This window comes from Gopherus evgoodei, chromosome 3 (genome assembly GCF_007399415.2).
Source record: "Gopherus evgoodei ecotype Sinaloan lineage chromosome 3, rGopEvg1_v1.p, whole genome shotgun sequence".
Lineage (NCBI taxonomy): Eukaryota > Metazoa > Chordata > Testudines > Testudinidae > Gopherus > Gopherus evgoodei.
Genome location: NC_044324.1, coordinates 114,398,107 through 114,410,889, shown reverse-complemented (window position 1 = coordinate 114,410,889; position 12,783 = coordinate 114,398,107). Strand labels below are relative to the sequence as shown.

The window sequence follows — 12,783 nt, the reverse complement described above, 5'->3', positions numbered from 1 at the left end:
AGCAAGACTGCATAAAAGCTCTCAGTCTCTCTCTTCACCCCTTCCCTCCCCCATATTTTAAATTCACTCTGGACAACTAAAGAAAGATCAGGTTAACAAGTGACAGCTGAGCACGAAGCCATACATCTCTAGCATTAAGCGCGAGCAGCTAGAAACCATACAGCTGCTGCTAGCAATTAGAATTGTCAGCTTTCCACCAAGGACCCCTCTGCTGACTTATTACGGCTAATTGCCAACAGGTATCAGATTGCCTTAGCCTGTGGGGATATAAACCAAACAGAGAGCGGCAGGGGTGGCTCTAGCTTTTTTGCCGCCCCAAGCACGGCTGGCAGGCTGCCTTTGGCGGTGTGCCTGCAGGAGGTCCCCGGTCCCACGGATTCAGCGGCTCACCTATGGGAGGTCCGCCAGTTCTGCGGCTTTGGCGTACCTGCCGTCAAATTGCCACTGAATCCATGGGACTGGCAGAGCTCCCACAGAAACGCCGCCGAAGGCTGCCTGACTGCCGCCCTCACAGGGACTGGCAGAGCACCTCCCACAGCTTGCAGCCCCAGGAACGCACTTAGAGCGCTGATGCCTGGAGCCGCCACTGGGGAGCAGACTAAGAGGTGGTGGGTTAGTGTGAATTGCAAACTGGTGTGTTTCTTAAAAATTAACTCATGATCTAGAGGAAGCTTAACCCTTTATTTGAACTGCTATGTGACACAGACATATATATGGCTGGCTGTAGGAAGCTTTCATTATGTTTAGGGCCTAAAACCCATGGTACGGATTGTTACAGTTCCCATACTGGATAGCCCATCATAATGAGATTACTAGGGGCCAATATTATACTGTTCCTTAGACAGTCACAAAAGAAGTGGAAGAGAATGTTCTCAAAGAGGGTAGTGGCTGTCATGAGAAGGCCATTGATATTTCTGATGATCAAACCTCAGAAGATTCAGTGATGTAAATAAATCCCCCAAATCTGGGTGCTTCTCTGAGCTACCCACATCTCTCAAAACCACAAAACTGGGCTACGAATGACATGAGAATGGGCTTCTCTGTGAGAAGGCTTCTATTTCTGGCTGGAACCCAGTTGGGAAGAGGTAAATCAAAACCTAACAGGAAGTGAGGAAGACTGGACATTAAATAGACTATTGAAAGAAAAAAATTATCTAGGGAGGTGGTGGAAATCTCCATCCTTAGAGGTTTTTAAAGCCCAGCTCGACAAAGCCCTGGCTTGAATGATTTAGTTGGTGTTAGTCCTGCTTTGAGGACTAGATGACCTCCTGAGGTCCCTTTTAATCCTAATATTCTATGATTCTAAGATTCTGTTTTCTGTTGTCAGAACTCAGGGTTTGTATGAGATGGCTCTCCCACATTTCTCTTTCCATGGATCCTAACCCTGCCTTCCACAGCCATTTGGCTCCCCTCCTCCAGCCTCCAATCCAATTGCCCTGACATTTAGAGGAGCCAGGAGCAAAATAATGTAGGCAGAATCTAGCTGTGGTTGCTGTTTGGGTATAATTTGTCATAATCTGATTCATCAAATTAAGCCTGTCACAAAGTCATAGCTATGTGAGCATTGCTGTGTCCTGGCCTTGGCTTACATGGCCCTGTCTGTTCCTTTATCTCAGGGTAGAAGGACAGTAGAACTCCTACACAATCACCATCTTATCTGTAAAACCACAAGTGTCTTGGGGGTGGGGGAAGGGGTGGGGAAGAGGCGGATGAGGGGTATGGTGGTGGGCAGGAAGAGAGAATCTTTCTCTCTCTTTAAGTACTCAGCAAATTATTAAATCGGGACTGTGCTGTATCATGCTTAGTGTATTCAGAAAGGCACATGGTCTTTCGCAGCCTCTCTCCTCGTTCTAAAATGCATACGGTTTAAAGAATTCTATCAATCACTAATACACCAGATTTTTTTTTGACAGGTCCAAATTTACTGTCTGAGTTTTGAACGCCAGGGATCATGGTCAGTGCACACATTTTTGTATTTCTTGGACATGAAAAGCCCCAAAGCCAGTTCCCTGACCCTAACTCCACTTATGCCTGCTGGGAGTCAGGATTTTCCAATGCCACATGCTGCTGCAGCTGACTACAGGCTACATAGGCTTGCCGCTTCTAAGAAGTTAAATACAGTAGCCAAAGCTGACATATAAACGCACATGTAAACATACATGGATTTATATATGCATGAATAATATGGATATATTATATATTGATATATTATATACATAGATATATATGCACATAAATAATATGGAGTTACAACTTAATTAGTTTTAAGAGAGAGCTGGACACATTTATGAGTAGGACTGTATGACAATATTGCCTGTGGTGTTGGGAGGCAGTGAGGGTCCCTTCTGGTTTATATTTTATGTGACTAAAATCTCATACTTCAGGGCTTCACCTGGTCTCCTGCAAGGGTCAGGAGGGATTCTCTCTCTCCCTGCTCTTCTCCCCTCCCCCCCATATTCTGGGTTTGTTTGGTTTTGGTCTCCTTCCTCTGAAGAGATGGCCATGGCTGGAGACGGGACATTGGAAGGGCTGGGCCAGGGCTCTGAGGTGGCACTGAGCATTCTCTCTCTGTCTCTCTCTCTCTCAGGTACCTGGCTGGCTGGTTCTTGCTCACATGCTCAGGGTCTAACTGGTCACCATATGTGGGGTTGGGAAGGAATTTTGAGAAGACTGTTGATTGTAAGCCACAAATCTACACAATCTTACCGCAGCCCACCCACTCCAGAAATATTCCCAGCCTCGCTGCCTTTTCAGCGCTAATACTGTCCTGAACAGGTAGTGGTATTTGTGTCCTATTGCTCAGTTGCAGTGGTAGTTTTGCAATGCAAAAAAATGTGTATCGAGGATCTATGTTGAAATTGCCAAACTCGTAACAACTGTAACTCAGCTAGATTTGAAACCATAGCCTCAACCTGAAAATGCATTGCAGCAGTGCCCTAACCCATCTTAATCCTCCCCAGCCCTGCAAGCACAGTCTCACCTGGTATAAGCTGGCAAGATGGTGGTTGGTTTTGATCAAAAATGGTTGGTTGACCCCTGGATGGTCTACATCGTGAGCTGCAGCAGCTAGCAGTCCAAGCATAATGTCCAGAGGGGTGAGGAAGTTGGCAAGCTGGACCACACAAAATTGACCACAACATTAGCACAAACAGGCAAACAATTCTTTTACCAAGAAAATCAAAGCAATTGCTACATCATGTAATTGTTTGGTTTTATAGTTCAATTTACAATGCTATCCTCTGAGATAACTATTTATACACAGCCAACCACAGGTATGGCACTTTTGAGATCATTGCACAGTTTGTATCTATCAAAACTATCAGGCTATAATGCAGTGGTTCAAGTAAGCTGGTACGATCAGGTATGCCATATCATTAAGATATTTATTGCCAATATGCCGTACTGGAAAGACACATTCAGTATCAGCTGAACACCGCAGGGTTCTCCGGGGAATGGCAGCAGCGAAAGGAGATGAACATGGGGCCACCGGGCAGCCCCATGCCAGCAGCTCCTCTGGCCTGGCTGTTTACTGGCCCCAGCCCTTCCATGCAGCTGTGTCTCTTGTCTGGGGTCTGTACAGCCCTGCTGGAGGACAGGGCAGTGGGCAGGGCTGGAGACAGTACAGCTGTGCTGCCAGCATGAGGCTGCCCGGTGGCCCCGTGTTCTTCTCCTTTTGCTGCTGCAGTTCCTGGGACAGGCCTGTGGTTCAGTGGATACTGATTTCTATCTGCATCCATGGGTATAAATTTGTATCCGCGCAGGGCTCTAGTCACAGAACATTTTTGGTGAGAGGGGCTGAGGTCGGGCCAGCGACTGGTGCAGTGGTTCTCAAACTTCTGTACTGGTGCCCCCTTTCACATAGCAAGCCTCTGAGTCCCACCCCCCTGATACATTAAAAACACTTTTTAATATATTTAACACCATTATAAATGCTGGAGGCAAAGCAGGGTTTGGGGTGGAGGCTGACAGCTTGTGACCCCCCATGTAATAATCTTGCCATCCCCTGAGGGTCCTGACCCCCAATTCGAGAACCACTGGATTGGTGAGAGGGTCAAGTGATCCTCCCAGGCTCAAGTGCCCCTGCTGGCCTAGGCGGAGAGATGAAGGGGTGGGGCCAGAGCATCTCCTTTTCCAGCCATGCTGCCTGGGACTCTGCCTGGTACAGCACAGTGGCTGCCTGGGAGAGCCAGGCACTCTCCCAGCCAGCTGCTGTGCTGCACTGGGCAGCATCCGGGATTATCTCTAGGGCCTGGTTGCCAGGAAGAGCAGCCGAATGCCAGGGGGAGGCAGTGCAGCGGGAGGACAGAGCCCCCCTTAAGATGGAGAGGGGATGGGGAGAGCATAGGGACTCCCAGGGTTGGGAGTGGGGTGGAGAGGAGTCACATGGGGGGGTCACGTGGGGAGGTCACATGCTCCCCCTTTAGCTGGTGCCTCCCTTTGTGTCCCTCCCATGAGTCGCTGTACTGGTAAGAGTTAAAATCTACTTGCACCACTGGCTATATGCTGGCTCATTATTATCATAACAGTTTTTATGTTAGTATGAGCAATTAACAGGCTAAAAAACCAGGATAGCTTCTACAAAAATAAGGATATTTAGTCTCAAAGATCTTGTTTAGAAACTACGGATAAAACTACCAGTCTAACCTATCGTACAAGATCAACTCCGCCATCAGGAACTACTTGAAAATGTTAGTGGTATATTACACTACTAGTAAAGCACACTGTATTATCAGTGTACGAAGGGCAACATTTTCAAAGTTATCTGCTTAATGTTAGGCATCTCAGTCCAGATTCAGACACCTAAATAACATACCTGATTTAGCTGTCTAACTTCACACACTCACATTTGAAAATGTTGGCCACAATCCTTTCTGAAATACCTTTCATCTCATTTAGAAGCAGAGTGGAAGATCATTCTCGTTATGATTTGGAACAAGCCTCCAAAACTTTCTGCTGCTGAGTGCCAGTTATTTTTTACTAATATGAATATTAGTTCTGATTTGAATAAGGTGCCCTGCAATGAGAAACAAATGTGCTCTGCAGCAGACTCCAGATGTCAGTTATCCTGTGCATTTAGAGGCAGCATGGTCTTGTGGTTAGTCTAGAGGACTGTGACTCATGAAACATAGGGCCTGATTCCACGTTCACTTATACCTGGGTATCACTCCATTGACTTCAACAGAACTGCCCTTTGTTTATGCCAATTCAAGTGAGATCAGAATCAGGCCACTGGACTCTGTTTCTGATTTTGCTACTGAGTAGCTATGTAAGCTTGAGTTATGGTGAATTTAAGTGGCTTAACTATTTTCCCCATCTCCAAAATAGCTATTTTATCTATCTTGGTACCATGATTTGAAACTCAAGTTCTGTCAATGCAAAGTCCTATTGTTTTCATTTGCTATTACCTTGGGCTCCTTTAGATAGCAGTGCATAGCTTGAGTGACGTCAGCAGCATGGACAGCATTGTGGTATGGGTTTTGGCTGTGATAGTCTTCTTGAACCATAACTAGAAAGCAAAACAGGGATAAGATTTGTCACAACACCATGATCATTCTTGGAAACTGGGGTTAAAACAAGAGTTGGGGTTATGCTCAGGGGCGTGGGGATTTTCTTCAAATGTCTACATCTTCCATGGCTTGGCACTCTTACTAAGATGCTTTTGGAGGAAAAAAATTGTTTGAAAGGTTTTGTGAGGCCCTAGAGGATTCTGGCCCTAGTTCATAAATCAAACTTTTCTTGCCTTAGTGAAGGCTCCCATTTAAAAGTAAAATAAGGCTGGGAGCAAGGGAGGCAAAGTTATACACACTAGAGTGTAATTATTTGAGGCTGCTGTCGTAGGTGAGTAATATGTTATTAAGGCAGTACCTATTTCACAGGACAGGTAGGAGGTGGGGTCAGTTGGAGGGAGTGGGGGAGAGGGGCTTGTTACTTGGTTGATTATCCATGGACAAAGATGTGCTCATGTCTTGTAGGCAGGGCCTCAGAAATTCAGTAGTTTGGAAATCCAAGTGGAAATTCCTGGAATATTTTTAATTATCTCTATCTTGCATTTTAAAATCCAAGTCCCTCTTGTTTTAGTTTCTAGTGCTGGAATTGCTAACTTTCCACCTGGAAGATTGAGATCCGATTTTACAGCCTTCTCTCAGCTTCTGTTGACACAAGAAATCACTGAGGTTTGCTCCTGAAATTTGGTTGTGCCATGTGGTAGCATATTTCAACACCAGGCAATCCACTGTGCCATCCTTGGGCAAAATGACATTGACCTTGTATATGCAAAGGCTGTATTATAACATTGTCCAAATCACCCTTCTCTCTGAGGACAATGTCCTGTTAAGTGGGGAAGAGGGGTCAGAAGCAAAATTCCAGTGGCATTGACTCAATGCTATTGAATGGCTTTCCTGGCAACTCAGGTCTCTAAAATGTATCAGGAGAGACAAGGAAATCTCTAGCATGGGACTTCCTTAGCTATTCATTGCCAGAAGGATGGAATGCATATTGTACTGACTGGGACAGAGACACCTCATGTGAGGCTAAGTATTGAGTATGTGCATGTGACACGAAAGAGAAAATCACTCATTGATAATTCCTGCTGGCATACGGCTTTTGTTATAATTATTGTTTTTGGTCTTTTATTCAAGTTGCTAGAAACTGGTGTGTATATATATATATATGTACTATTTCAGTAGGTTTTTTTTTTACAGCTAGCACTGTATGTCTATATATCAAATATATACATCATTTGAAGGATCTGATGATAATTCTTTAAGCCTTGTATAATTTCGGATTGAGTGATCTGTGTGGCTGCTTCTTACCCTGTACAGTCAGTCATGGCAGTTAAAATAGGTCAAAGTACTCTGGTGTTTGGGGTTCCCTCCTGACTGTTGCCGAGCTTGCACTTTCCAGAAGTGGCAGCTGTGCTTTCTCACTTTGAAACTCTCTGACAGGACACGATGCATGGACTTACTTGTCTTTGGCTTGCTTTCTTTCTTTGGTGCCCTGACAACATGGGGGCTAATATTTCTGTTGGCAGTGGTGACAGCGGCAGTGGCTTTCATCAGCGCTATCCAGTACAGACAGCTTGATATAATTTGTTAAATTTTGTAAATAGGCTCTTAGCTGCTCTATAAATCACTAAAACAACAACACTGCACTACAGTTCCATTTCCACTGAGATGTATTTGGATTGATTCTACAGTGTGTGTGGGGTTCTGTCTGTGTGGGCCTACACAGTCTGTGTGTGGCTCAATATAAGGTGGTTGTTTTTTAAAAAAAAAATCAGCAGTTCAGCTTTATCTGACCTGATGAAAGACTGGTTTAGAGACCAATCCAGAGTTCACTGAAGTCTCACCATTGACTTCAGCTGGTCTGAGTCTTTACTGCTTGTAAAGTATGTTAGTGTATTTTACAGAAATGTTCAATTGCTAACATTTACAAGAATATATATATATATATAATATTGCTGACATTTCTATATATATATATTCTTGAAAATGTCAACAATATTATAACATATAATTGAAGCAAGACAGAGCCATGTTTGTGTCCTACGTAAGCTGTAAAATGCCTTTGATGACAGAATTGAAGAAAGGACTTACCTAAAAACCTATGTAATGTAACCATGTCTAACTGGAAATGGTGAATAAGCCCATGCACATTGAAGAGATGGCACAGCAATGTTACCAGGCTGTTTCCTGAAAATACAGAACACTTGTTAGCTTCTTTCAACAGCGGATAAATAATGCAGTGAGAAGCATGCACAAACAAGATCTAGCTTATTTTCTAATGGTCTGAACTGATTCAATCTCATGAGAGCTGCTCCTTCCAACACTTATGCCAGGGTTGTCAATTTTGGTTGGACATATTCCTGGAGGTTTCATCACATGACACAATCTTTAATAAAAGATTAATCATTAATTCTTGGAGACTCCAGGGCAATGCTGGAGGGTTGGCAACCCTAATTTATGCACATAAGTAACTTGGTGCATGGGAGTAAAGTTATTCATCACAATGTATTTGCAGGATCAGAACTCTGTCCTGTATGGACAATGTCAGTGGAATTCACCTTTGAGATATTCTTTCTTGTGTGTAGTTTATACTGTACTGGAAATCCTTTTCCTATTTCTGCATTATACATGTACTGAATTCACAAAGCAATGCCCAGAAAAGACCCACTGAGAAGGAAACCTTTCAGTATGAGCAAAACTGTGAACTTCACAACAAGGGCTGCTTCAGGAGTTGATGGTTTTAGCATTTGAACTTAGCACAATGTCCCCCGTGAACTATATTTAGGGCTTCTATTTCTCAGGGTTTATTAATTTCATTTTTCAGCATTTATTTTAGCTACTTTTGAGTTCTATATAAATATCCCCAAATCAGGATTTTTCTGGGCTTTCTCTTTGTATATATATGTAGCACTGTTTCAAACAGCACTACATTAAAGCACACCAGGGAACCTTTAGTGCACATCAGCAGGGTTTACACAGCCAATTAATGCACAGCATGTTAGTGTGCTTTAGAAATCACATCTCTAAATCCACTTTACTGTTCTGTGTTGACAAGCCCTTAGACACAAGCCAAGGAGCCTATATAAACAAACTGCACAGGAAAAGGAGTGAAATCAATATTTACTTAGTAACCATTTCTGGTGTTTTTCCAGTGCTTATTTGATAAACATAAATTTCATTTTTTTAAAAATTGCGTTTTATTAGTATTTATCAGTTAAAACCTAAAATCAGAAGCCCCAATTATAGTGTCAGTTCATCTCAATTACTTCAGTACATGGCCAAAGCTAATTGGCATTTAAAGCCAAACAAATTACTGAGAAGTCAACAGTTTGCAATTAGTTGAACTTTTTTATTTCCTAAATGAATGTACAAACATATGAATAATCCATGCATCCAGTTCAGCACATGGCTATAATTGGATCTGGCAGTAACAATGCAGTCATATGCAGCAGAAAATGAGTTTCAATTTAGCAAGGACTCAGTCCCCCCAAAAATTCACAGTAACTTCAGTAAGAGTTCAGTACAGGTAATAATGGCAAAATTGAGTCCTACATTGGTATTCATATTGACAAGCTATTTAGGAAGAGGATGTGTAATTCTATAATAATCCATTTGCCATGTTCATGGAACTGAAAGAAAATTTAAATTATACAAAAGTACAATGGTACAAGGAAAGGGTGATTTAGGATTGAAAGATAATGAATGTCTGAAGAGGAAACAGGTAAAAGGATAGAAAGGCATTTTTTTGATTCTTCAGCTATAGTGCTATAAGATGGTAGCCCAGGAAGATAGTGCAGTATATTCAATGTAATTTCAGCAAGTCAGTAGGATTACATTTTTGCTTTCTTTGTCATTTACACACCTTTCCTCATAATTTCTACTGCCAATCAGAGGGCTAATAAGTAATCCTCTAGACCAGTGAATCCCAACCTTTTCCATACTTCATCTCTGCCTCGACTGCCAATCTACTTGGGATCTAATAGGGAAGCCCCTCCCATTTAATCATGTGGAAAGGATAGGGTGGTCATGACCCCACTCCCCGTCCCTGGCTCTGAATCCTTCCTCTACTCTTAACTGATCCATGCTACTTCATTGTCTAGATTTGTGTGTGGTTGTGTGTACAGAATCAAATACAGGCTTTAATACACACATGTACAGTTTAACTGGCAATTCATAATTATGGCATTATTGAATGAGAGAAGAATTAATAGTCTATCCCAACAAATAATATAAATAAAGCATAATTCAGACCCAACCATTTTATAATAAAGATTCATGGCTGATGGAGTCTGGCCCTGAAGTCTGTGCAGCTGATTATAAGAGGCTCATCCCAGGGTAGCTGAGTGGTATAAGACCAGCACATATTACTGATCTGAAATGAACACATTTTTTAAAGCACTTGTGGATTTTTCCCAGTGGAACGTGCCATTTAAAGGTAAGTAATTATCAATTTACAATACATAAATAAAAGGAGGCCATGACAAATAAAAAGAAATTAAATTTATAGATATGGGATACATTTAAATATAAAACAATTGTGAACGTTTTGAAAATGTTTAACAGTGTGATCTTGTAAGGAGCCGAGCACCCTACAATTCCCATTTAAACGTTCGAACAGGAAAAGTCTAGCAAAATAATTAGGAATTTCTAGAATAACTGTATGAGAGGGATCATATGACAAAAAAGATTTGGGGTTTTTTGTTGTTCCTTTTTTATGACTTACCATTTGTCAAACGGTCAAACAAGAAAATGTCAAAATCCCACATTTCCACTTTGGATAGCATGTGCTGAAAATGCAAATATGAAAAGCAAAATGACTGTTATGTCAGACTGTGAAGCAGATTTAAATAATTATTACTGTACATTAAGTATCATAGGAGTAGCTGCTGCAGCTTCAAAATTCTCCTCATGAGAGCTATACAGATGCACTTGAAATTGGATCAAAATAGTAATGTCTGCCTTCAAGAGACAAGTTTTATTCCACTGGGTGAGAAATCCTCCAGCCTTTTTACTTGACAGAAGTACAGTAAATGAGACCCTGCCAAAAATACTTTCCAGCTGAAGCAGGAAGAACATGTGAAAAATCAAAGAAAACATTTTGCCAAATGGTCCATCGCTGTGCAACTTTTTGCAGCCTTCCCTTATTGCCTCAAATTAGCTCTGAATTTTTCAAAATGACTCGTACAGTGTGAGTTCTCCTGAGGGCTTGATTCCTGCATTTTGTCTTAGTTCCTGTGAAGAGATGTGCCCTCTTAAAAATGAAGCTGTACTGTCCGTACAAGCAAACACCGGAATAACCTTTAATCTCATGCTGTATGCAGTTTCAGAGAGGAGTCCAGAGTACCACCCACCATGTACAGCATTACACAATTGACTAGGTGCATTCAGGATTTTGAACCTGGATCAGCTGCATGACAAATTGTATGGCAAATTCTACATACTATTCTCCCAGCACCTGACACAGTCCAGATTCCCAAGTGGGGGCCATGATTTTTGACCCTTTCTTGCACTGAGTAATGCTCACTCATGTGACTAATCCTAATGACATCAACAGGACTAATCATGTGGGTAAATGCTACTCAGAGTGAGTTAGGGTTGAAGAACCAGGTAATTATATTTTGCCTACTATGACTTCTCTTTTCAGTTAGCATTCTTTACTTTCTAGCCTAAACTGTTGTGTAGTGTTACCATGGACTGTTTAATAGTTGCTGCAGAGGTGGCTGCATTTCCTTGGTGGATGAAATTAATCCTATGTATAGTTTTACATCAGCTTACATTTGTAACTCACTTAGGGATCCTTCAGGCATACAAATGTATGTTCATCACTTAATAATTCCAGATTGTAATTTGGGCTGGCTGAGTTGGAACTTTTGCATCAGGTCTAAACATTTCCTTGTCACTCTGATGCTCATTCCTTAATGCTATGAGCATAAAAGCCATGGGAAAGTCCAGTACATTTGTTGGGGGGGTGAAATTAGAGTGGTAATTTTAGCTAGTTCATCCACCCATTTGTTTTTCAGAAAAGCAAGTTATAAAATGACATTCTTGAGCAAGATATTTCCAAGGATTGGGGATTTGGAGATGTCTCTTACCCTTGCTTGTCCAAGGTAGTCTTCATCCAGTAAGTACAGAGAGGCTTGTGGTACAATTCCACGCAACAGCCTGGACGCATGGAAATATCTCTGAAAGCTTAATAGTCTTTTCACCTTTTTCTTGGTGCCAATTTCCCCTGAGTGTGTTGTATCTGTGAAAAATAATTGGTACAAAAACCATCATGCTGGAGCTCAAAGACAACTTTCTCCATTCTTTAAAAAGAAAACGTTGAACATTTCATAATTTTGTAAGTCTTCTCTCAAACTCGTAAGAAACCACAATACTCTTAATGCTGCATTCTTTGCTGTTCAGATTAAGGAACAAAATCTCTCTCTTAGGAGTGTGTGTGCACAAGTTATACATTAGCTTTAGAAGTAATGGTGTATAGGTGTATTACAGAGGTAAATTATGGTGCAGTGGTTAAGATACTAGCTTAGAAGACCCGAGTTCAAGTCTCTGTTCTATCAAAGGCTTCCTGTATGACCTTGGGCAAGTCACTCAGTCTGTCTGTGCCTCAGTTCCAGGGTTTGATGTAGAATTGTCATCTGTGGGTAGTGTAAATCTTTTCATGATGCGATTTGCATTTTCCTGGAGTAATTATACCAACACTGTTAGTGCTATGCTCTTTAGATAGATGGATAGTTCCAAAACAGATAAGGCACACAATCAACAAAAACATGACCAACTTTTTTGATGCTGTAAGGTAAACTTCAGGAAATCAGACAGAATGAAACTCCCAGGTTTTGTTAATCATTCATGCTTCTAAATCCCTTTGGATTACAATGAAAATATACATTGCATTCTGAATTTGGAAATGTGACAATCAGACATTCTGATCTACTTGATCTCTTTCCATACAGACCTGAAGCCAGTACATGTTGAACTCAGAAGTTAAAAGATCTCGATATTAATTTTCCGAATGAACTTTTCTGGCTGTAGCATCTGTTTGTAGTTCTCTTTCCCCCACACTCCCACATTTGCTGGGAAACTTTGTGCACCCAATTTGGGATCTAATGTTGGATCAGTCTAATACTGACTTACACTATCCCCTTCAATGAGAGAGAAAAAGTGGATGAGATAATATCTTTTATTGGACCAACTTCTATTGGTGAAAAAGCCAGGCTTTTGAGCTAAAGAAGAGTTCCGTGGAGCTCAAGAGCTAGTCTTTTTCATCAACAGAAGTTGG

At 41.7% G+C, this 12,783-nt stretch overlaps 1 protein-coding gene across 2 annotated transcripts in view; it reads right to left on the bottom strand.

Annotated features, from left to right (window-relative positions):
* PDE7B (phosphodiesterase 7B) overlaps positions 1-12,783 on the bottom strand; it is a 277,364-nt gene that overhangs the window by 25,836 nt on the left and 238,745 nt on the right. For both annotated transcript variants that reach the window (XM_030556378.1, XM_030556377.1), the window contains 5 exons: positions 11,597-11,748; positions 10,228-10,291; positions 7,596-7,691; positions 5,406-5,506; positions 2,981-3,112 (listed from right to left, as the gene is read on the bottom strand). In XM_030556378.1, coding sequence (XP_030412238.1) covers positions 2,981-3,112; positions 5,406-5,506; positions 7,596-7,691; positions 10,228-10,291; positions 11,597-11,748 — 545 coding nt within the window. The remainder of the gene's footprint in view (positions 1-2,980; positions 3,113-5,405; positions 5,507-7,595; positions 7,692-10,227; positions 10,292-11,596; positions 11,749-12,783) is intronic.